At 41.5% G+C, this 25,203-nt stretch overlaps 1 protein-coding gene across 2 annotated transcripts in view; it reads left to right on the top strand.

Moving 5' to 3' along the window:
* zanl (zonadhesin, like) overlaps positions 1 to 25,203 on the top strand; it is a 66,062-nt gene that overhangs the window by 20,519 nt on the left and 20,340 nt on the right. The window contains exons 36-73 of one of the 2 annotated variants that reach the window (XM_034290682.1): positions 144 to 334; positions 3,440 to 3,569; positions 4,000 to 4,244; positions 4,534 to 4,682; positions 4,812 to 4,940; positions 5,027 to 5,165; positions 5,269 to 5,410; positions 6,046 to 6,242; positions 6,350 to 6,488; positions 6,577 to 6,693; positions 6,794 to 6,918; positions 9,057 to 9,202; positions 9,567 to 9,710; positions 9,978 to 10,085; positions 10,588 to 10,757; positions 11,322 to 11,524; positions 13,626 to 13,767; positions 14,034 to 14,281; positions 14,566 to 14,743; positions 15,171 to 15,279; positions 15,533 to 15,627; positions 15,830 to 16,003; positions 16,359 to 16,561; positions 16,828 to 16,969; positions 18,091 to 18,168; positions 18,423 to 18,613; positions 18,898 to 19,027; positions 19,332 to 19,576; positions 19,864 to 20,012; positions 20,142 to 20,270; positions 20,357 to 20,495; positions 20,601 to 20,742; positions 21,281 to 21,477; positions 21,585 to 21,723; positions 21,807 to 21,923; positions 22,050 to 22,174; positions 24,318 to 24,463; positions 24,828 to 24,971. In XM_034290682.1, coding sequence (XP_034146573.1) covers positions 144 to 334; positions 3,440 to 3,569; positions 4,000 to 4,244; positions 4,534 to 4,682; positions 4,812 to 4,940; positions 5,027 to 5,165; positions 5,269 to 5,410; positions 6,046 to 6,242; positions 6,350 to 6,488; positions 6,577 to 6,693; positions 6,794 to 6,918; positions 9,057 to 9,202; positions 9,567 to 9,710; positions 9,978 to 10,085; positions 10,588 to 10,757; positions 11,322 to 11,524; positions 13,626 to 13,767; positions 14,034 to 14,281; positions 14,566 to 14,743; positions 15,171 to 15,279; positions 15,533 to 15,627; positions 15,830 to 16,003; positions 16,359 to 16,561; positions 16,828 to 16,969; positions 18,091 to 18,168; positions 18,423 to 18,613; positions 18,898 to 19,027; positions 19,332 to 19,576; positions 19,864 to 20,012; positions 20,142 to 20,270; positions 20,357 to 20,495; positions 20,601 to 20,742; positions 21,281 to 21,477; positions 21,585 to 21,723; positions 21,807 to 21,923; positions 22,050 to 22,174; positions 24,318 to 24,463; positions 24,828 to 24,971 — 5,836 coding nt within the window. Of the gene's footprint in view, positions 1 to 143; positions 335 to 3,439; positions 3,570 to 3,999; positions 4,245 to 4,533; positions 4,683 to 4,811; positions 4,941 to 5,026; positions 5,166 to 5,268; positions 5,411 to 6,045; positions 6,243 to 6,349; positions 6,489 to 6,576; positions 6,694 to 6,793; positions 6,919 to 9,056; positions 9,203 to 9,566; positions 9,711 to 9,977; positions 10,086 to 10,587; positions 10,758 to 11,321; positions 11,525 to 13,625; positions 13,768 to 14,033; positions 14,282 to 14,565; positions 14,744 to 15,170; positions 15,280 to 15,532; positions 15,628 to 15,829; positions 16,004 to 16,358; positions 16,562 to 16,827; positions 16,970 to 17,554; positions 17,582 to 18,090; positions 18,169 to 18,422; positions 18,614 to 18,897; positions 19,028 to 19,331; positions 19,577 to 19,863; positions 20,013 to 20,141; positions 20,271 to 20,356; positions 20,496 to 20,600; positions 20,743 to 21,280; positions 21,478 to 21,584; positions 21,724 to 21,806; positions 21,924 to 22,049; positions 22,175 to 24,317; positions 24,464 to 24,827; positions 24,972 to 25,203 lie in introns of both variants that reach the window. The other variant, XM_034290683.1, reaches the window with a different exon arrangement.

The following is a 25,203-nucleotide window of genomic DNA, read 5'->3' as shown; positions in this document are numbered from 1 at the left end:
ACGCTTTGTATCCCTACCAAGTACCGCAAACCAGCCTTATCGTCCTTTCCATTTACCGTCCTTATCTGTACATGTAAAACTCTTCCCCTAACTCTCTCATTTTTCCTGTCTTTCATAATTCTCTCCTTCTCTTCCCCTTGTAGTGAAGTGCCCTCCCAATGCTGAGTACATAGAGTGTGGCCCAGCCTGCATTCCCAGCTGTAAGGAACCCTCTACTAACTGCAGTGGTTCCTGTATCAGCGCTTGTTTCTGTAAGCCAGGCTTTGTGTTCAAAGGGAGACGCTGCGTCCGTACTGAAACTTGTGGTTGTCTGGAAGGAGGCGACTACTATGAGGTATGACATGATCTGGCTTTATTAGTCTGTGGATGTTCAAACGGATAGAACACTACAAAATGATATACAGTATGATACATTATACAATACATTCATGTATTATTATTTTTTTCTCAACATCTCATCAAACATAAGATATACACTTTAAAATACATTTTCTTTTTATATTAACCCACCAATCCAGGAACAATCCCCACCATTTGCACCAATACACATCAATAAAAATAAAATAAAAACAATCTTTAACATGTTTTAGAAAAGAAAACACAAGTATAGTATACCACTCCTCTGAAATTGATCCACCTTTCTAATTTGATCCAAAACCAGTTGCCAGATAACAAAAAATGTATAGGCACAGCCTGCTGTAGCATACCTTATTTTTTCCATGGATAGATTATACAAAAGATCAATGAGCCACATTTTAAAAGTTGGAAGGGACTTGTCTTTCCATTTAAGCAGTATCTGCCGTCGAGCTAAAAGAGTTAAGAGTCGAGCTATGAGGCTTTTGTTGTTTTGATTTAAGTAAAAATGCTGTGGCATAACGCCGAATACAGAGATCATGGCATCAGGCTCTATGTCTGTCCCCAATGTGTCGGAAATTAACTGAAATATAGACTTCCAAAAATCTTCAAGTTTTGGACAGAACCATGTGAGACAGAGTGCCTGGTTCGGCTTCACATCTATCACAGTGAGGATCTATGTCTGATTTAAATGTTGCCAGCTTTACTTTAGACCAATGCAATCTATGAACAGCTTTAAATTGAACCACTCTGTGTCTTTGACATATTGAAGATGAATGAATGTTTCTCAATATAAATTCCCATAAATCCTCAGAGATTCCTATAACCAGTTCCTCTTCCCATAATCTTTTCACGTGAGCCAGAGGTTCCATATTATGAGTATTCAATGCATTATAGATTTCACCAACGGCCCCCTTAGAGTATGGATTCACTTTTAGAACAGACTCAAGAAGTGACTCAGGCAGTAGTGAGGGAAAGTGACTAACAGAAGATGCAACAAAACTGCGAACTTGAAGATATTTAAAGAAGTGAGCGTTGGGAATTTGGAATTTAGTTTTCACTTGCTGAAAGGTTGCAAAAGTGCCATCAATGTACATATCCTTTAGTGCCCTAAGGCCATTTACAGACCAGGCACCAAAAGAATCATCTATAACAGAAGGAGTAAACATGTGATTTCTTACTATGGGAGCATAGATCATATACAGATGATAGATCATTAAGTGAAAAATGTCTTCTAAACTGTCACCATATTTTAAAGGAGTGCTTAACCACTGGATTCAAAGAGTATTTGTATATTGGATGAGGTGATGGCAATGTTAAGCAGAGCAATGCATGTAAAGTAGCAGAATGGCATGACAAATTCTCAAGGGATAGCCACATAGGCCCACCAGCATGCGAATTAAACCAATATAACACAGAACGAGCATTGGCTGCCCAATAATAGTGCCGAAAATTGGGTAATGATAGTCCTCCATGCTCTCGGTGCCGCTGCAGAACACTTTTACAGATGCATGCATTTTCCCCATTCCATATAAAAGCTGATATCAGCTTGTCTATCAGTAGGAAAAAACTATTTGGTTAAAAATATCGGGATACACTGGAACAGATATAGAAATCTAGGTAGGATATTCATCTTGACAGTGTTTATCCTGCCTCCCAGTGATAGCGGTAGTGTACCCCAACGCTCAAAATCTTGTTTTATAGTATCTATCAATGGAACAAAATTTGTTTTATAGAGGTTCTTGTAATTATTAGTAATCCATATACCTAAGTACATAAATGTATCTTTACTCAATTTAAATGGTAAGGAGTTAAATGTGATAGGTCAGGCTGCAGCGTTAATCAGCATAAGTTCACTTTTTTGCATGTTTACTTTATATCCTGATATTTTCCCAAAGCTACTAAGTAATGACAGTAGACGAGGCAGGGTCTTAAGCGGTTCAGACACATACAGGAGGGTATCGTCCGCATAGAGGGATACTTTATGTTCGGATACACCCCTCAGTATGCCTGTAATAGCATTATCGGACCGTATTGCCACTGCCAGTGGTTCAATCATCAGTGCAAATAAGGAGGGGGACAATGGGCAACCCTGCCTAGTCCCGCAGCCTAATTGGAAAAAAGATGATATGTTATTGTTTGTCCGAATTGCTGCCACAGGAGAAGAATAGAAAACATTAATCCATGAAATGAATTTGGCAACAAAGCCAAATTTCTTCAAGCTATAGAGGAGGTAGTCCCACTCCACCCGATCAAATGCTTTTTCAGCATCAAGTGACAGAAGCAACTCAGGTATATCGGGTGGAGCAGGATGATGAAGGATATTCAAAAGTCTGCGTATATTATAGAATGAATATCAATTTTTGATGAAGCCAGTCTGATCATCAGACATTATTGAAGGTATAACAGTTTCTAATCGACATGCTTAAAGTTTGGCAAATATTTTACTGTCAACGTTTAATAATGAAATGGGTCGATATGAGCTACAATCTAATTTACTTTTACCCTTTTTATGAATTAAAGAAATAACGGCTTGTCTCATGGTTTCTGGTAATGACCCTGAGATGAAAGACTCATCGTATACAGCGAGTAAGATAGGGGAAGTTCTAAAGAGAATTCTTTAAAAAAGTCGCTCGGGAAGCCATCCGGACCCGGCGATTTTCCACTTTGCATGGTGGCAATTGCTTTCAATATTTCAGCCTTTGAAAATGTTTTTTCCAAATCTGAGGCATAGTGTTCATCAAAAGTGGGCAGAGTGAATTTGCTAAAAAATGAGTCAAACAGTGCTTCATTTCTACTGGATTCAGATGTATATAATTGCGAATAATACTCCCTAAACCTATTATTAATCTCTAATGGATCAGTAAATTTTTTGTCATGTTCATCAATAATGTATTTTTTAGATATATGAAATATTGCAAAGTTTGAATATCCAATGACAGGGAAATTGTCAATGCTCTATTCAGAAATATACATGACAATCACCAACAATGCAAACAACACTTGGATGAAATCCCAAATAAACCATGTTATACATCTTAGTAAGTGTTAATTTTTCCTTTATTTCCCATCTCTGTTGTTGTAGCCAGGAGAGGTCATCTTTGGTGATGGCTGCTCCAAACTGTGTCGTTGTGCTGGTAACTACACCCTTGACTGTGTGGACAACTCCTGCTCTCCCACAGAGGAATGCCGCAGTGGAGCCTGTTATCCTAAAGGTGCGGTTTAGTTATCACGCTGGTAGAAACACTGAAAGGTTATCTGAATCAGTATTACTGGTTATTATGATGAGAATGCTTGGGAAACCCTTAAGGATGGTCTCTAGTTTGATTACTAGCTGTAAAATAGAAAGCATATTGTGTCTAAATGTATGTGTAAACACTATTTACATTAGTTCTGGTATCGCCCTGGAAAAATCAAATGCCTCAAGGAATACATTTGAATACTGATAATCAGTCTGTATTATAATAGTTAAATTACTATTCACCCATAAGCAGCTAGGACCTTTCAAATCTTATCCACCTAGTTGAATTTTCTCCACAGCCTTAAGACATTAAACAGTTTTATCAACTGCAATTGATTCCTAGCTATCTGATTTTAATCAAATGTTCATTTGCTTTATTAGTTTATTCATTTCTTTCCCCTCAGACACTTCCACCTGTATAGTGTCTGGTGACCCTCACTACACCACCTTCGACAGAAAGAACTACAACTTCATGGGGAACTGCAGCTATCTGATATCTGAACCTTGTAATGACACGTCAGTGCCTCACTTTGAGGTGCACGCCGACAACGAGAACCGCTACAACCAGCCGACCATCTCTTACCTGAAGGCCGTGCACGTGTACGTGCACGGGGTGAAAATCTCCATTCTCAAGGGAGGCGTCGTGCAGGTAAAAGACAGTGATTAGTGGACAGACAGTAATAGACTGAAATAGATGAGGATGACATTTTTGAATATGAATACACATGAAAATATTCTCTTTTAATTCAGTGCATCTTGCCGCATAAATGACACAATGTACGTTCAAAACACAGATATAAACTGAACAAAGAAACAAGTGTTTTGAGGACCTCCCCAAAACTTCAGGAGGTTTTCATTGTCCCCTCTGACATCTTTAGGAAGTCTATTGTTTGTTTAAAATGACTAATCACTAATCTATATCAATGTTCTCCTTCTAGTTGAACAGTACCAACGTGAACATCCCCCTGACCCCAGCTCCAGGAGTGTCTGTACTACTGTCTGGTACTCTGTATACTGTAGCCATGAACTTTGGTGTCACCGTAAGATACGATGGAAATCACTACATGGACATCAAAGTCATTAAAGAGTGAGTCAGAGCTTCCCAAACCACAGAGACCTTACAGAAGTTCACAACAGCATATGCCCTAAAAAATATCCAGAAGAATACCTCACCAAACAAACAGAAAAATTACAAAATCTGTGTTTCTGTTTTCAGCTACAAGGACAAGCTTTGTGGACTGTGTGGAGACTACAATGGAAACTCCAACGATGACTTTAGGAAACCGGATGGTTCTCTGACCACCAACCCCAATGACTTTGGACACAGCTGGGTCACAGATCCCAAGTAAAGAGTCATTCTACCACAGTCATTCACATAGACATTCACACACGCTCACAAACACAACTGATACACTCTTCATCTCCCTCCAGTTGTAACAAGCCGCCCAACGTCACCACACCAGACTGTAGTTATGCAGAACAGGACCGGTATGAGAGCTCTGGATACTGTGGCATGCTACTGGACAAGAATGGACCTTTTGCTGTCTGTCACCCCAAGGTCAACCCCAATGTGAGTATTTACGCTAATGCAGGGATATGCTGTGAACAAGACTACAGTACTTAAACGTATGTTTTTGAAACGTCTGAAATGCTTGTTTTTTGTTCTGTGTCAGAAATTCTTCAAGGACTGTGTGTTTGACCTGTGTGAACTGGGAGGTGCCAAGCCCATTCTGTGTGAAGCCATTGAGTCGTATGTCAATGAATGTCAGGACCGAGGAGTCTCCTTAGGACCATGGAGGAACAGCACCTTCTGCCGTGAGTGGAAAAATGTGTTACAGATGACGATAATGACCATAATGTAAGATTAAACACCAAAGACTGTTATTATTAGCATCATTCTGTTCAATAAAACCTAGTTACTACTGAGAAATAATATACTTCAGCTATTTCAGAATCTGAAGTGTTTTTTTTCTCAAAGGTTTATAAAGCCATTATAATGCCTCAAACTCAGATGTTGATGGTCAGTCATTTAGCCAACCTAGGAATCTATGTACATCATGAATTAGAAAAGCCAGGTCAGACATCTATGAAGCAAGCTGTTTAATTGTAAAGGGAATCCTGCAAAAATTTGGAAACCAGTTACTTACTTGAAGAATAGTTCTGACTATCCCTTTACAGTGAAGTTATCAAGCCAAATGCTCCCTTACTGATATAGATGCTTTTATTGATTCACTTAAAGACCACACCTTTCACATCCTGGCATAGTTGAAGAACGTGTAGTCGGAGAAATGGCCCAGGATCCCTCTTTGGTTGATATTTTAGTTTTCAACATTTTTGACCAGTTTTATATTAGTACTAGTGCATCCCTAATATAAAAGATCCTATTAAAATAAAAGTAGATATGTTTTTTAAGACTGATGTCCTAACATCTATTCTCTCCATTTCTCCAGCTCTGAAATGCCCTGCCAACAGTCACTATGTACCATGCGCCGCCCCGTGCCAACCCACCTGTTCCAAACCTCCCACGGGATGTGACAGGCCCTGTTCAGAGGGATGTGTGTGCGACTCTGGGTACATCCTCAGCGCCGGGAAGTGTGTCAAAGAAAGCTCCTGTGGCTGCAAACACTCCGATGGACAATACTATGAGGTACTGGACACTGCTATATCATCAGGATGCCAATATTCTGGTGACTTTGACATGTCTGATATGACTGTTGACTCCACACTGACACAACCCTCCCCTCCTTCCTCTAGCCTGGTGAAGAGTGGTACGTGGAGAACTGTCAAATGAAGTGTGTCTGTAACGCTCCTTTCATCAGCTGTAATCCATCTGACTGCCCCCCCATGCACGAGTGTAAGGTGCAGGGAGGAGAGCTGGACTGCTACCCAATCGGTAAGAGTCTTCTAGAAATAAGTCAAAACGGTCCCTTCAGGTCAGGAAAGTTTGGGGGGGTTGACCACATCTGTCCTGTCTACCCCAGGTTCTGAAGACTGTGTGATCTCTGGAGACCCCCACTATAACACCTTTGATGATAAGTTCTACACCTTCATGGGGACCTGCACTTATACCCTGGCCAGGGCCTGCAAGAACCACACCGGTAAACTCAAGATGATGCTGTTCTGGAGTTCTAACTGGGCTATGGGTTCTAGCTGGGCTATGGGTTCTGAAGTTCTAGCACTACATTTGTTGTGTTTTAGGTCCGTGGTTCTCTGTGGAGGGTAAGAACGAGGAGCGAGGTCTAGCTGGAGTGTCCTATCTGAAGAAACTTTATGTTACTGTCGACGGAATCACCGTCACACTGATGAAGAGCAGGAAGACTTTGGTATGTTATTCTTAAACCATCAATTCATTCTGAGTTCATTAAATAATGAGTTGACCCTAAAGAGCAGCATTTACATTCCATGGAGTTTCATATGTTTTCAGGGAATGCATGGACCCTAGAGTTGATTATTCATTTTATACCAAGGCTTTAATTTAACCCACATGCCTCTAGCAATGTATTCAAAAGACAGTGAATATCCCTTAAAGTAAATTGCCAATATATTATCTGTCTACAGAATTTCCCTTGGTTAACTAACAAAATTGCTAGCTGGGTTAACCAATATGTTCTTCCATATAGAACAGCAAGTGAACTTACAGTGGGGCAAAAAAGTATTTAGTCAGCCACCAATTGTGCAAGTTCTCCCACTTAAAAAGATGAGAAAGGCCTGTAATTTTCATCATAGGTACACTTCAAATATGAGAGACAAAATGAGAAAAACAATATCCAGAAAATCACATTGTAGGGTTTTTAATGAATTTATTGGTAAATTCCTCAGTAAAATATTTGGTCACCTACAAACAAGCAAGATTTCCGGCTCTCACAGACCTGTAACTTCTTCTTTAAGAGGTTTCTCTGTCCTCCACTTGTTACCTGTATTAATGGCACCTGTTTGAACTTGTTATCAGTATAAAAGACACCTGTCCACAACCTCAAACAGTCACACTCCAAACTCCACTATGGCCAAGAGCTGTCAAAGTACACCAGAAACAAAAGACCTGCACCAGGCTGGGAAGACTGAATCTGCAATAGATAAGCAGCTTGGTGTGAAGAAATCAACTGTGGGAGCAATTATAAGAAAATGGAAGACATACAAGACCACTGATAATCTCCCTCAATCCGGGGGATCCACGCAAGATCTCACCCTGTGGGGTCAAAATGATCACAAGAACGGTGAGCAAAAATCCCAGAACCACACGGGGGGACCTAGTGAATGACCTGCAGAGAGCTGGGACCAAAGTAACAAAGGCTACCATCAGTAACACACTACGCCACCAGGGACTCAAATCCTGCAGTGCCAGACGTGTCCCCATGCTTAAGCCAGTACATGTCCAGGCCCGTCTGAGGTTTGCTAGAGAACATTTGGATGATCCAGAAGGGGATTGGGAGAATTCCATAAGGTCAGATGAAACCAAAATAGAACTGCTGAGTTGCATCCAAAGAACACCATACCTACTGTGAAGCATGGGGTGGAAACATCATGCTTTGGGGCTGTTTTTCTGCAAAGGGACCAGGACGACTGATCCGTGTAAAGGAAAGAATGAATGGGGCCATGTATCGTGAGATTTTAAGTGAAAACCTCCTTCCATCAGCAAGGGCATTGAAGATGAAATGTGGCTGGGTCTTTCAGCATGACAATGATCCCAAACACACCGCCCGGACAACAAAGGAGTGGCTTCGTAAGAAGCATTTCAAGGTCCTGGAGTGGCCTAGCCAGTCACCTGATCTCAACCCCATCGAAAATCTTTGGAGGGAGTTGAAAGTCCATGTTGCCCAGCGACAGCCCCAAAACATCACTGCTCTAGAGGAGATCTGCATGGAGGAATGGGCCAAAATACCAGCAACAGTGTGTGAAAACCTTGTGAAGTCATTGACAATAAAGGGTATATAACAAAGTATTGAGATTCACTTTTTTATTGACCAAATACTTATCAATAATGAATTTACCAATAAATTCATTAGAAATCCTACAGTGTGATTTTCTGGATATTTTTTTCACATTTTTAAGTGGGAGAACTTGCACAATTGGTGGCTGACTAAATACTTTTTTGCCCCACTGTATAAAGACTCCAGGGTAGCTTGCATCTCTTCAATGATATCTTCCATAGTTTTTCACTCAAATAATAATATGGCCAAAGCCTTTCAGAATCCGCCCAGATCTGGTGTGGTTCACTTAACAGACCTTAATGGTTGTAGTCATAGGGTTGTGGGTTTGATTCCCCTCCCAGAAGTAAGAACATGTACTTAACTACTAAATACTATTTGTAAGTTACGTGTGGATCTGGACAAAAGTTACACAACTCTAACAGTACAACCCACATTTCTATAGCATTAAAACGCAATGAGATCTGCAGGCAAGTAGTTTGAAACAAAGAAACAAAACTGTCAAACCCTCTTTCTTTCTCATTCTGCTTCCACAGGTGAATGGAAAGCGCGTGTCCCTCCCCAACTCCCCGTCTCCTCTCATCTCTCTATCGCTGGCGGGAGAGTACATCACCCTGCAGACTTCGTTCGGCCTCAAGGTGCGCTGGGACGGAAACCACTACGCCCAGATCTCAGTGCCAAGGTGTGTACTACTGATACAGAAAGTAATACAAATGAATGTTATTTTACACTAAGACCCGCTTTGAATCTTTGATATCCCAGGCTCCTAGATGCAGTGTGGAACAACATGAGGAACATTTTCTTTCTATAACCCATTACATTTTCATGGTTATTTTAGCGTCTCAAGTAAACCCCTGGATATTTTGTGTGATCCTCAGAATAAATGTATTGGTTGTTGTTTATATCAGTACCTAATCCAGTTTTTTCTTTTGGTATTAGGACTTTTGTAGTATGTTCTATTTAGTAATCCACTGGTTGAATGCTTTTGGATCTTGATCTTCCACTGTGTTTTGGTGTGAATCTAATCTACTGGTTGTCTTCCTCAGCTCCTACTCTGACCAGATGTGTGGCCTGTGTGGTGGTTATGACGGTAACCCTAACAACGACTTCACCAAGCCGGACGGTTCCCAGGTCACCAGCGCCAAGGACTTTGCAAACAGCTGGCAGACCAAAGATGATGAGGATGCCAAGTGAGTGGGAATTATGTGGGAATCTTGTTTTAGAAACCAAATGTTTAATCCCGGTATAATGCATGTGTGTAGGCCAGTGAAGACAAGTTCACTTATAATCTACTGATGCAATGCCATAGTATGGTAAATGCCACAATTAAGAGCAAGTAAAACATTTATTCTTACTGGTGGTAGACAACAGTTTGAGATTTATCCAAGGTTCACTTAAACTGACTTTATAAACATGGTCATTATTTCTCTTACATTTCTACTAATGTGTCTTCACAGTTGTAAACCCGACATCAACCCTGACCCAGACTGTGACCCTTCACTGGAGGCGGAAGTATCCAAACCAGAGAAGTGTGGGAAATTAACTGACACCAAAGGACCTTTTAGGTGAGGGACAGAGTAACAGGAACATCAAGATACAAAACATACCTACATTCACAATGCATATTCCCCATTTTCCATAAACTGTGTATATTCAACAATATAATGTGGAATGCACTTCCATAAGAGCTTAATAGCTTGTGGGAGCATTTTCTAAAGGGGATCCAAACAGACTAAACAGCCCTAACCAACAATTTGTCCAAATGTGTGAACCTACACGTTTATAAGGCTTACATAAAGGATCTTGGGATCTATTCCAGGATTAAATCAGACTATTGAGGTATAGGGATAGGAATGTTGCATCATGTCTTGTCCTAATGGCAGGCTTAGAGAAGTGCACAAGCCCTGACATCATCATAACTTTTACCACAACATTCTTAAAATTGCTTAATGAAAGTTATGCATGTAGCTTTTGCACTTAATTTGCCTCCTTCTCTCTCTTTTTCCTGTCTTCCTCACACATTTCACTCATCATTTTCTCTCTCTGTCATCCATCCTGCCTACAAAGGGAGTGCATTGCGCTGGTGGACCCCACACCCTTCTTCCAGAGCTGTGTGTACGACATGTGTCGTTTTGACGGCCAGCAGCAGATGCTGTGTGACCAGCTTCAGGCCTACACTGATGCCTGCCTGGGAGCAGGTGCCAAGGTCCATCCCTGGAGGAAGCCAGACTTCTGCCGTGAGTCTCAGGCACAGATAAACATCAGACATGATAAACACCAACAGAAATGCTATAAAACGTGGGGCAATTTTTTTGCAAAAAGTGTTTTGAAATAGTGTGAAACCGAATGCACTGTGATTCTTTTCTGAGGCGCCTGCCTGGGATAAGGTGCCAAGGTTTCTGTCAACAAGGAGCTAGACCTCTGATGCCAGATTCCCTATAGAAACGTGTTGGTAACTTTGTCACTCAGTGAGACAGGTTCAGTCTGCTTTGTTGTTTAGTTACACTTCGAAATGTGACAGAAACAAAAAAGGGACTCTTTAACACAACAAGGTGGGACAACCACACAACTTGGTAATAGTTGATTTTCATACATCAGACACTGATGTTTGAGAAAAAAGTCTTCAAATCCATCTTCTTGTCTGGAAAGCATTTGTCCAAGTTACAGCTGTGTGTCACACATCACATACTAACAAATACAATATATTTGTGTTAGTCTGAGCCAATAGGTCATTTATTCCTTCCATAGTTCTGATTCATGAAGATCTCATTATACTGACCGTCACCTTTCCCTCTCCCCAGCTCTGACCTGCCCTCCCAACAGTTCCTACTCCATGTGTGTGAGCTCCTGTCCAGAGACCTGTCTGGGTGTCAGCGGACCCCCTGGCTGCTCCGAGGGGTGTGTGGAGGGGTGTAAGTGTAACCCCGGCTTCATCCTCAGTGATGACAAGTGTGTTCCGGTTAAAGACTGTGGCTGTGTTGACACCTCGGGAGATTACCACGCTGTAAGTACTGTTCATGAGTTCACAAAGAATATGACATGGAGCACCAAGGTGTTGTAAAGGTTTAGTATTATATCACCTTAATACAATATACTGTACATTTCAAAGGTTTGGACACTAACCCATTCAATTGACTTTTGACTGGTACTGTTCATTAAAAAATGCACATCTAAAATATCAGTGCACTAGCACATTAATAAACACCTTCAAAACGTGATACTGTAAACACTGTTCACATCTTCAAGTTCAATGTTTACATGTACTGTTTCTTGTATGTGTTAAGAGGTTTTGGATTGTAAGTAGGGCTCGTTTGTAAAATATACCAGTTGACATTCCTTTAGCTCCATTAGGATCTGACATGATCACTACTAACTATGAGCGTACTGACTGGTCCGAAGCAGTGTCACCTCCAGTCATCAATGCTGGAGCAATAAACACTGACATGTGTTTTTTAATTAGTGTCAATGTTAATGAGCTCATAACTACAGAACACAGATTGTAAACAACTATACCAATCAAAACGTCACCTGGGCTATCTATGGCCTTCGATGCATTGCCGTATTCTGCAAACTTGAAAGCATAATCGAGCCATTGCTAGCTGACCATAAAACCATTGTTGAGGAAACAATAATATGCCGGTTCTGACCAGTTGGTACAGGGCTTAAAGTCAATGTAATTGCTAATAGACTCTGCACCAGCGTAGTGAGGAACTTCTGCTTTTGTCTAGAAGTCGGTATTGCAGTTTCCGGTTTACTTACTAATACTCATCCACATTAGTAAACACTTAAACTCACAACAAGATGAGAGATGCTGTTGTACGAAAAAAAAATATATATATTGTACGTGACTCATTTAAGTTTCAAGGTACAAGTGGGGCATCATTTTAATCAGGAGAATGTCCTCTTTTTAATAAAATATGGCTTGCGCCATTCAATGACTTCAAACGCTAGACTAGAAATAGTCAGAAAAGGTGATTTTTTATATACTTAAATACTTGCGCCATTCAATGACTTCAAAAGGAAAGGAACACGTCGCTAACTAGCTTAGCCGATAGCCGGCCGGCACACCACAGTAAACTACTTACCCTCGTAGTTGTGCAGATACCTCGATACGTAGAGTTTGAATCCCTTGTTCAGCTTGCTTGTTGGAGCAGGGGACCAGGCATCAACAATTCGATGGACATCACTAATGCATATTTTAGGCAGGTCTTGGAGACATCTACTAAAAACTGACATTTTGGGCGATGCGGGTGATCGCCTTAAGTAAACCGGAAAATGATATGCCGACATCTGGCTAAAGTGGAAGTTCATCAATACGCTTGTGCACAGAGCCTATTCCAAGCAGTAATCGTTTATGCGTTAGGTTTGATCAAACAACCCACAATACATTTCATTTTCTCTTTATCGTTTGCAGAGAACACAACAAATATTTGCTAGGTTTTAAAACTATTTTCAAGCAGGAGATGAAATCAAGGAGTGTCTGCTCAGACACGTAACTTAACTAGCTAGCGTTAGCTTATCGTCTCGACCAAAAACATTCCTAAAATGTATCTGCACTTCTAGAAATATAAGAAACAAGAACACCAAATTATTTTCTGTTGAAGTATTGTTTCCCAGTAATCATCAATCTACCAGTAACTTAAACATAGTTTACCTTATCTATCTAGCTAATTAGCTAAATTAGGTATGTAATGTTACCTTACCTGTCGGGTAGAAAGGTAGACAACTCTGCATTACTGTTCATTCATTTTTCAAGCTTCAGCAGTCGACCATGAAATAAATTCAAAATCCTCGTTTTATTCCATGCTTTGTCTGATGCTCGTTTTGCCAAAAATAATCTTCATACTTGGAGCGCTCAGTGTACAGGAATCCATATAAGGCTTGTCACTGGACTTTGGCCTTCACCTCGCACACTATTTAATATCTAAAAAATGACAGCAGCATAAATGAAAAATGTAATGGCACAAACCAGCACAAATGGAGCAAAAATAATGAAGCCTATTTTGCCAAAGTTTTGTTTTGGGTGGGGGGCCAACCTCACGCATTTTGTTGATTTCCCTGTAAAAAAAAGTTAATAATCCTTCACCATGATCTGTTTGTTTCAGGTGGGTGATAACTGGTACCTGGAGGGCTGTAAAGAGAAGTGTGTGTGTCTGGGTGAAGGTGTGATACAGTGTCACAGCACCACCTGTTCCATAACAGAAGGATGTGGCCTGCAGGGTGGAGACTACGGATGCTATCCACTGGGTATGATAGAGTAACATTTATTTCATTGTGTGTGTATTTTTCTACTGGCCATTTGGGAACCAACATTTTTGTGACAAAATATCAAAGCATCGAATTGAAAGGGGCTTCACCGTTCTGAACACTCAAGTTTGTGCACTTTTATATTGTGGATATATTTTTTCTCAGGAATATTGCTATTGGTTATTAGTGTTCCCTCAACAATTCAAACTTAATTGAAAATGAAACAATATGAACCAAAACTAAACACTACGTTGCCCTACCAACAGAAACAGGAATTTGCACAGTCCAGGGAGACCCTCACTACACCTCTTTTGATAAGAGAGTTCATCACTTCATGGGTTCCTGCTCCTACACCCTCACCAAGCCCTGCAATGAAACCTCCGGGATGCCGTACTTCACCGTGGACACCCAGAACGAGCACCGAGGCGCTAACAAAGTTGTGTCTTACGTCCGAGCCGTTGTGGTTAAGGTGTACGGAATCACCGTCGTCCTGGGTCAGGGACGCAAAATACTGGTGAGGAGCGTTTTGGATTCTCTTAACCACGAGTTCTCTACAGTGTTACAATTTCAGTTAAAAACGTTAACATTGATGTTCCCAAGATAAGAGTATACTTGACACGGTAAACTATCAGATATTAAAAAAAAGTAACATTTAAGAGTGTCTGGGGTGGTACAGCAGTCTGGGACACAATTGTTTGTCTATTACTGCAACACAGTTCAAAGATATTTCAAATGCTGTTGTGTGATTCTATGGCTAATGTGAAACCCACCTAATCATCACTTCTTCCCATTTCCCAGGTGAACGGAACACTTCTGACACCTCCTGTGACTCTGACCAATGGGGTGAAGGTCTTTTTGAGTGGCAAGTTTGTTGTGTTGGAGACGACCTTTGGCCTTAGGGTGAGGTTTGATGGTGACCACCACGCTGACGTCACTCTGCCCTCTTCCTACAACGGACTGCTCTGTGGACTTTGTGGTAAGACATAATCAACGTCACTATTATTACACAACATGATAGAAAAGTATTGATCAGTAATCAGTTGATTGAAAGTAACCAGGCACAGCAAGCAAGTCCTCATCCTCAGTTCACATTTATTATATCCACTCTTGGGGAGAGTAGTTATGTAGTATGTATATTTATCTTGATTTAACTGAATTAGAATCTTTGGGTTCGTCAACCCAGTTGTGTGTTTGTATGCAGTGCCGGCCCTAGCCTTGTAACTGGATTTGGGGGCCCCCTCTCCCCTAGTGGTCCAGGGCTCACTATTGGTTTGGGGCCCCCTAGTGGTCGGGACCCTTAAGCAACCAGCTATGTTGCTTATACCTAGGGCCGGCCCTGACAATAAATGTTGAAATGTACAGAATCAAAATCAACTGAGTTACTCTAACGACTGTTCTTGTAGGAAACTTTAACGGCCAGCCCGGTGACGACAACATCAAACCAGACGGTAAACCAGCCGGCAACACCAATGAACTGGGAGAGAGCTGGCAGGTCCCTGACAACCGCCCGGAGTGAGTCACACACCTGAAACACCTGACACACAAACACACATTTTCTCTGAAATGTGTTTATTTATCCAGTCTTGTCCATTGGTACTAGAAACCTCATTTCGATCACAGACTATGTTACATTTCTTATGACCCATACGTCTGACTGGAGTAAGGAGATATAATTTCAGTCCTCAACTGAGACATCTTTGAGGTTCATCCCTTCATTCTTTTCTTTCCTTCATTATTCCCTTCATCCCTCCATCTCTTCTTTTAGCTGTACTCACGGTGGAGGAGAGGAGGATTGTGATCCTAAGGTGGAGGCAGAAGCTCAGAAACCCACCAGCTGTGGCATGATTAGTGACCCCAAAGGTGAGACACACACACAGACAAACACACAGAGAGAAACAAATATATGTATGTACGCAAAGACAAACAAACACAGACATACACAGAAACATACATATGCTCACAGTGATTTACATGCAAATTCTATGCTAAGACGTCCTCTTTTATACAAACTAAATATTTTATTAATTAAAAACTTCATCAACCTTTCTGCATTCACTCTCAGGTATCTTCAAGCCGTGCCATGCAGTGGTTCCCCCCAACATCTACCAGGAGAACTGTGTGTATGATCAATGTGCTACAGGAGGGACTGTGGCTCTGTGTCAAGCTATAGAGAGCTACGCTGACCTGTGTGCCTCAGCTGGAGTACATATCACCTGGAGGAACAACACCTTCTGTCGTAAGTCATTAATATGTACTGAAACGCACAGCCCAAATATGGATTTCCCTCAAATTCCTCAGAAATCCCAGACCAACATAACTGTCCACCTTTCATTATATAGTGTTGATGGTTGAATACATTGCCTGAGATCCATCAGTCTCATCCATTATTGTATAATACAGTTGGCTAAATGACTGCTTAGACAGTGCAACTTCTCTTGGGAAGAATCAGTATAACTAAAGTGGTGTGCCACAAGGAACAGTCTTCATACTCTGTCATGTCTGCTTCTGCATGTCCACTCCTCAGTATCATAAAACTGTTGGGCAATAATGATTCCTTTTCTAACCAATCCATTACCTCTGTTCCCCTCCAGCACTGAAGTGCCCCCCAGGCAGCCACTACAATTCTTGTGGTAGCGCCTGTCCATCCACCTGTTCAAACCTAAGTTCCAACTCCACCTGTAACCAACCTTGTGTGGAGGGCTGTGTGTGTGACACAGGTCTCATTCTCAGTGGGGACAAGTGTGTCCCACCCAACCAGTGTGGCTGCACCGACAAGGATAACAATTACAGACCGGTAATTATTTTTCCTGCCTTTGACTAGTTAGACTAATTTTGCTGTTATTAGTGATTTACCCAATACCCTGTGAGTACCTTGTTTGTGGTCAATCATTGAAAGACATTTTTATTATTTTTCTCAATATAAACATTGATATGTATATCAAGCTTCATGCTGTTGGTGTAATATACTTTGAGTATATTGTGAATACGGATAAATACAGAAAGAAAAGAGCACTTGAAAGTGTTAGTAAGTCTTTGTCTTTCTTAATCTTTTTGTTTCAGGTGGGCCATAACTGGTACCTGGAGGGCTGTAAAGAGAAGTGTGTGTGTCTGGGTGGAGGTGTGATACAGTGTCACAACACCTCTTGTTCCATGACAGAAGAATGTGGTCTGCAGGGAGGAGAGTTAGGATGTTACCCACTAGGTATGATACACAATACAAACACACACACACACACACACACACACACACACACACACACACACACAGGGAGGAGAGTTAGGATGTTACCCACTAGGTATGATACACAGTACAAACACACACACACACACACACAATCAGGGAGGAGAGTTAGGATGTTACCCACTAGGTATGATACACAATACAAACACACACACACACACAAACAGGGAGGAGAGTTAGGATGTTACCCACAAGGTATGATACACAATACAAACACACACACACACACACACAAACAGGGAGGAGAGTTAGGATGTTACCCACTAGGTATGATACACAATACAAACACACACACACACACACACACACACACACACACACACACACACACACACAGGGAGGAGAGTTAGGATGTTACCCACTAGGTATGATACACAATACAAACACACACACACAAACAGGGAGGAGAGTTAGGATGTTACCCACTAGGTATGATACACAATACAAACACACACACACAAACAGGGAGGAGAGTTAGGATGTTACCCACTAGGTATGATACACAATACAAACACACACACACACACACACACACACACACACAGGGAGGAGAGTTAGGATGTTACCCACTAGGTATGATACACAATACAAACACACACACACACAAACAGGGTGGAGAGTTAGGATGTTACCCACTAGGTATGATACACAATACAAACACACACACACACACACACACACACACAAACAGGGTGGAGAGTTAGGATGTTACCCACTAGGTATGATACACAATACAAACACACACACACAAACAGGGTGGTTAATGAGAATGCCAACCACTGGTTACAGTACCGTTATAACAAAATTGTAGTGGATGCTATTTATTTTGCTGGGCATTTATTGTGGGTTAAGATCTTAAAGCATTTTTGGTTGAGAAGTGCTTTACAATTGTATGATCTCAGTTTCATAACTAAATGTGCAACAAGTTGTGAAATGTGAAAATGTATATTATTGTAAAAGAACTACTGTAAATGAGGCTCCCTATATTATTTGAGAAGAAACCATTATGAGCTACATGTATCTACACTTTCCCCCGGGAAACAAATACAACACAACCTCACCACCTAAACTCTCACCTCTAGGAACATCTACACCCCCAACTCCAGGACCAACTACACCTAAACCCCCAACTCCCAAACCCACGACCCCAGAACCACCAGGTCAGAACACAAATGCATTCTTATTCTCACAGTTGGAGTCAGAAAGCATGTTCTATGTTCATGTTAATAATAGTGTTATTTACCTAATCAGTCCTGATGTTAACGCTTTGTATCCCTACCAAGTACCGCAAACCAGCCTTATCGTCCCCTCTTTCCTTTCCATTTACCGTCCCTATCTGTACATGTAAAACTCTTCCCCTAACTCTTTCATTTTTCCTGTCTTTCATAATTCTCTCCTTCTCTTCCCCTTGTAGTGAAGTGCCCTCCCAATGCTGAGTACATAGAGTGTGGCCCAGCCTGCATTCCCAGCTGTAAGGAACCCTCTACTAACTGCAGTGGTTCCTGTATCAGCGCTTGTTTCTGTAAGCCAGGCTTTGTGTTCAAAGGGAGACGCTGCGTCCGTACTGAAACTTGTGGTTGTCTGGAAGGAGGCGACTACTATGAGGTATGACATGATCTGGCTTTATTAGTCTGTGGATGTTCAAACGGATAGAACACTACAAAATGATATACAGTATGATACATTATATAATACATTCATGTATTTTTTAGTTATATGAAACATTAATCTAATATCCAATGACAGGGAAATTGTCAATGCTCTATTCAGAAATATACATGACAATCACCAACAATGCAAACAACACTTGGATGAAATCCCAAATAAACCATGTTATACATCTTAGTAAGTGTTAATTTTTCCTTTATTTCCCATCTCTGTTGTTGTAGCCAGGAGAGGTCATCTTTGGTGATGGCTGCTCCAAACTGTGTCGTTGTGCTGGTAACTACACCCTTGACTGTGTGGACAACTCCTGCTCTCCCACAGAGGAATGCCGCAGTGGAGCCTGTTATCCTAAAGGTGCGGTTTAGTTATCACGCTGGTAGAAACCCTGAAAGGTTATCAGAATCAGTATTACTGATTATTATGAGAATGCTTGGGAAACCCTTAAGGATGGTCTCAATCAGTCAGTATTATAATAGTTAAATAACATAAGCAGCTAGGTATAACATTTTAAGACCTTACAAATCTTATCCACCTCGTTGAATTTTCTCCACAGCCTTAAGACATTAAACAGTTTAATCAACTGCAATTGATTCCTAGCTATCTGATTTTAATCAACTGTTCATTTGCTATATTAGTTCATTCATTTCTTTCCCCTCAGACACTTCCACCTGTATAGTGTCTGGTGACCCTCACTACACCACCTTCGACAGAAAGAACTACAACTTCATGGGGAACTGCAGCTATCTGATATCTGAACCTTGTAATGACACGTCAGTGCCTCACTTTGAGGTGCAAGCCGACAACGAGAACCGCTACAACCAGCCGACCATCTCTTACCTGAAGGCCGTGCACGTGTACGTGCGCGGGGTGAAAATCTCCATTCTCAAGGGAGGCGTCGTGCAGGTAAACGACAGTGATTGGTGGACAGACAGAGAGACTGAAATAGATGAGGATGACATTTTTGAATAAAAATACACATGACAATATTCTCTTTTAATTCAGAGCATCTTGCCGCATAAATTACACAATGTACGTTCAAAACACAGATATAAACTGAACAAAGAAACAAGTGTTTTGAGGACCTCCCCAAAACTTCAGGAGGTTTTCATTGTCCCCTCTGACATCTTTAGGAAGTCTATTGTTTGTTTAAAATGTCTAATCACTAATCTATATCAATGTTCTCCTTCTAGTTGAACAGTACCAACGTGAACATCCCCCTGACCCCAGCTCCAGGAGTGTCTGTACTACTGTCTGGTACTCTATATACTGTAGCCATGAACTTTGGTGTCACCGTAAGATACGATGGAAATCACTACATGGACATCAAAGTCATTAAAGAGTGAGTCAGAGCTTCCCAAACCACAGAGACCTTACAGAAGTTCACAACAGCATATGCCCTAAAAAATATCCAGAAGAATACCTCACCAAACAAACAGAAAAATTACAAAATCTGTGTTTCTGTTTTCAGCTACAAGGACAAGCTTTGTGGACTGTGTGGAGACTACAATGGAAACTCCAACGATGACTTTAGGAAACCGGATGGTTCTCTGACCACCAACCCCAATGACTTTGGACACAGCTGGGTCACAGATCCCAAGTAAAGAGTCATTCTACCACAGTCATTCACATAGACATTCACACACGCTCACAAACACAACTGATACACTCTTCATCTCCCTCCAGTTGTAACAAGCCGCCCAACGTCACCACACCAGACTGTAGTTATGCAGAACAGGACCGGTATGAGAGCTCTGGATACTGTGGCATGCTACTGGACAAGAATGGACCTTTTGCTGTCTGTCACCCCAAGGTCAACCCCAATGTGAGTATTTACGCTAATGCAGGGATATGCTGTGAACAAGAATACAGTACTTAAACGTATGTTTTTGAAACATGTCTGAAATGCTTGTGTTTTGATCTGTGTCAGAAATTCTTCAAGGACTGTGTGTTTGACCTGTGTGAACTGGGAGGTGCCAAGCCCATTCTGTGTGAAGCCATTGAGTCGTATGTCAATGAATGTCAGGACCGAGGAGTCTCCTTAGGACCATGGAGGAACAGCACCTTCTGCCGTGAGTGGAAATATGTGTTACAGATGACGATAATGACCATAATGTAAGATTAAACACCAAAGACTGTTATTATTAGCATCATTCTGTTCAATAACACCTAGTTATTACTGAGAAATAATATACTTCAGCTATTCCAGAATCTGAAGTGTTTTTTCTCTCAAAGGTTTATAAGGCCATTATAATGCCTCAAACTAAAATTTGGAAACCAGTTACTAACTTGAAGAATAGTTCTGACTATCCCTTTACAGTGAAGTTATCAAGCCAAATGCTCCCTTACTGATATAGATGCTTTTATTGATTCACTTTTATTGACCACACCTTTCACATCCTGGCATAGTTGAAGAACGTGTAGTCGGAGAAATGGCCCAGGATCCCTCTTTGGTTGATATTTTAGTTTTCAACATTTTTGACCAGTTTTATATTAGTACTAGTGCATCCCTAATATAAAAATGAACATCTAGAAAATATCCTATTTAAATAAAAGTAGATATGTTTTGTAAGACTGATGTCCTAACATCTATTCTCTCCATTTCTCCAGCTCTGAAATGCCCTGCCAACAGTCACTATGTACCATGCGCCGCCCCGTGCCAACCCACCTGTTCCAAACCTCCCACGGGATGTGACAGGCCCTGTTCAGAGGGATGTGTGTGCGACTCTGGGTACATCCTCAGCGCCGGGAAGTGTGTCAAAGAAAGCTCCTGTGGCTGCAAACACTCCGATGGACAATACTATGAGGTACTGGACACTGCTATATCATCAGGATGCCAATATTCTGGTGACTTTGACATGTCTGATATGACTGTTGACTCCACACTGACACAACCCTCCCCTCCTTCCTCTAGCCTGGTGAAGAGTGGTACGTGGAGAACTGTCAAATGAAGTGTGTCTGTAACGCTCCTTTCATCAGCTGTAATCCATCTGACTGCCCCCCCATGCACGAGTGTAAGGTGCAGGGAGGAGAGCTGGACTGCTACCCAATCGGTAAGAGTCTTCTAGAGTCAAAACGGTCCCTTCAGGTCAGGAAAGTTTGGGGGGGTTGACCACATCTGTCCTGTCTACCCCAGGTTCTGAAGACTGTGTGATCTCTGGAGACCCCCACTATAACACCTTTGATGATAAGTTCTACACCTTCATGGGGACCTGCACTTATACCCTGGCCAGGGCCTGCAAGAACCACACCGGTAAACTCAAGATGATGCTGTTCTGGAGTTCTAACTGGGCTATGGCTTCTGGAGTTCTAACTGGGCTATGGGTTCTAACTGGGCTATGGGTTCTGAAGTTCTAGCACTGGATTTGTTGTGTTTTAGGTCCGTGGTTCTCTGTGGAGGGTAAGAACGAGGAGCGAGGTCTGGCTGGAGTGTCCTATCTGAAGAAACTTTATGTTACTGTCGACGGAATCACCGTCACACTGATGAAGAGCAGGAAGACTTTGGTACGTTATTCTTAAACCATCAATTCATTCTGAGTTCATTAATTAATGAGGTGACCCTAAAGAGCAGCATTACCATTCCATGGAGTTTCATATGTTTTTAGGGAATGCATGGACCCTAGAGTTGATTATTCATTTTATACCAAGGCTTTAATTTAACCCACATGCCTCTAGCAATGTATTCAAAAGACAGTGAATATCCCTTAAAGTAAATTGCCAATATATTATCTGTCTACAGAATTTCCCTTGGTTAACTAACAAAATTGTTGCTGGGTTAACCGATATGTTCTTCCATGTAGAACAGCAAGTGAACTTACAGTGGGGCAAAAAAGTATTTAGTCAGCCACCAATTGTGCAAGTTCTCCCACTTAAAAAGATGAGAGAGGCCTGTAATTTTCATCATAGGTACACTTCAACTATGAGAGCCAAAATGAGAAAAATATCCAGAAAATCACATTGTAGGGTTTTTAGTAAATGTATTGGTAAATTCCTCAGTAAAATATTTGGTCACCTACAAACAAGCAAGATTTCTGGCTCTCACAGGCCTGTAACTTCTTCTTTAAGAGGCTCCTCTGTCCTCCACTCGTTATCTGTATTAATGGCACCTGTTTGAACTTGTTATCAGTATAAAAGACACCTGTCCACAACCTCAAACAGTCACACTCCAAACTTCACTATGGCCAAGTCCAAAGAGCTGTCAAAGGACACCAGAAACAAAAGACCTGCACCAGGCTGGGAAGACTGAATCTGCAATAGATAAGCAGCTTGGTGTGAAGAAATCAACTGTGGGAGCAATTATAAGAAAATGGAAGACATACAAGACCACTGATAATCTCCCTCAATCCGGGGGCTCCACGCAAGATCTCACCCTGTGGGGTCAAAATGATCACAAGAATGGTGAGCAAAAATCCCAGAACCACACGGGGGGACCTAGTGAATGACCTGCAGAGAGCTGGGACCAAAGTAACAAAGGCTACCATCAGTAACACACTACGCCACCAGGGACTCAAATCCTGCAGTGCCAGACGTGTCCCCATGCTTAAGCCAGTACATGTCCAGGCCCGTCTGAGGTTTGCTAGAGAGCATTTGGATGATCCAGAAGAGGATTGGGAGAATTTCATAAGGTCAGATGAAACCAAAATAGAACTACTGAGTTGCATCCAAAGAACACCATACCTACTGTGAAGCATGGGGTGGAAACATCATGCTTTGGGGCTTTTTTTCTGCAAAGGGACCAGGACGACTGGTCCCTTTGTAAAGGAAAGAATGAATGGGGCCATGTATCGTGAGATTTTGAGTGAAAACCTCCTTCCATCAGCAAGGGCATTGAAGATGAAATGTGGCTGGGTCTTTCAGCATGACAATGATCCCAAACACACCGCCCGGACAACGAAGGAGTGGCTTCGTAAGAAGCATTTCAAGGTCCTGGAGTGGCCTAGCCAGTCACCAGATCTCAACCCCATAGAAAATCTTTGGAGGGAGTTGAAAGTCTGTGTTGCCCAGCGACAGCCCCAAAACATCACTGCTCTAGAGGAGATCTGCATGGAGGAATGGGCCAAAATACCAGCAACAGTGTGTGAAAACCTTGTGAAGTCATTGACAATAAAGGGTATATAACAAAGTATTGAGATTCACTTTTTTATTGACCAAATACTTATCAATAATGAATTTACCAATAAATTCATTAGAAATCCTACAGTGTGATTTTCTGGATATTTTTTTCTCATTTTTAAGTGGGAGAACTTGCACAATTGGTGGCTGACTAAATACTTTTTTGCCCCACTGTATAAAGACTCCAGGGTAGCTTGCATCTCTTCAATGATATCTTCCATAGTTTTTCACTCAAATAATAATATGGCCAAAGCCTTTCAGAATCCGCCCAGATCTGGTGTGGTTCACTTAACAGACCTTAATGGTTGTAGTCATAGGGTTGTGGGTTTGATTCCCCTCCCAGAAGTAAGAACATGTACTTAACTACTAAATACTATTTGTAAGTTACGTGTGGATCTGGACAAAAGTTACACAACTCTAACAGTACAACCCACATTTCTATAGCATTAAAACGCAATGAGATCTGCAGGCAAGTAGTTTGAAACAAAGAAACAAAACTGTCAAACCCTCTTTCTTTCTCATTCTGCTTCCACAGGTGAATGGAAAGCGCGTGTCCCTCCCCAACTCCCCGTCTCCTCTCATCTCTCTATCGTTGGCGGGAGAGTACATCACCCTGCAGACTTCGTTCGGCCTCAAGGTGCGCTGGGACGGAAACCACTACGCCCAGATCTCAGTGCCAAGGTGTGTACTACTGATACAGAAAGTAATACAAATGAATGTTATTTTACACTAAGACCCGCTTTGAATCTTTGATATCCCAGGCTCCTAGATGCAGTGTGGAACAACATGAGGAACATTTTCTTTCTATAACCCATTACATTTTCATGGTTATTTTAGCATCTGGAGTAAACTCCTGGATATTTTGTGTGATCCTCAGAATACATTTATTGGTTGTTGTTTATATCAGTACCTAATCCAGTTTTTTCTCTTGGTATTAGGACTTTTGTAGTATGTTCTATTTAGTAATCCACTGGTTGAATGCTTTTGGATCTTGACCTTCCACTGTGTTTTGGTGTGAATCTAATCTACTGGTTGTCTTCCTCAGCTCCTACTCTGACCAGATGTGTGGCCTGTGTGGTGGTTATGACGGTAACCCTAACAACGACTTCACCAAGCCGGACGGTTCCCAGGTCACCAGCGCCAAGGACTTTGCAAACAGCTGGCAGACCAAAGATGATGAGGATGCCAAGTGAGTGGGAATTATGTGGGAATCTTGTTTTAGAAACCAAATGTTTAATCCCGGTATAATGCATGTGTGTAGGCCAGTGAAGACAAGTTCACTTATAATCTACTGATGCAATGCCATAGTATGGTAAACGCCACAATTAAGAGCAAGTAAAACATTTATTCTTACTGGTGGTAGACAACAGTTTGAGATTTATCCAAGGTTCACTTAAACTGACTTTATAAACATGGTCATT

This window comes from Esox lucius, chromosome 24, assembly GCF_011004845.1.
Source record: "Esox lucius isolate fEsoLuc1 chromosome 24, fEsoLuc1.pri, whole genome shotgun sequence".
Taxonomy (NCBI): domain Eukaryota; kingdom Metazoa; phylum Chordata; class Actinopteri; order Esociformes; family Esocidae; genus Esox; species Esox lucius.
Note: the sequence above shows the minus strand (reverse complement) of the source record. Positions and strands in the feature narration are given on the sequence as shown.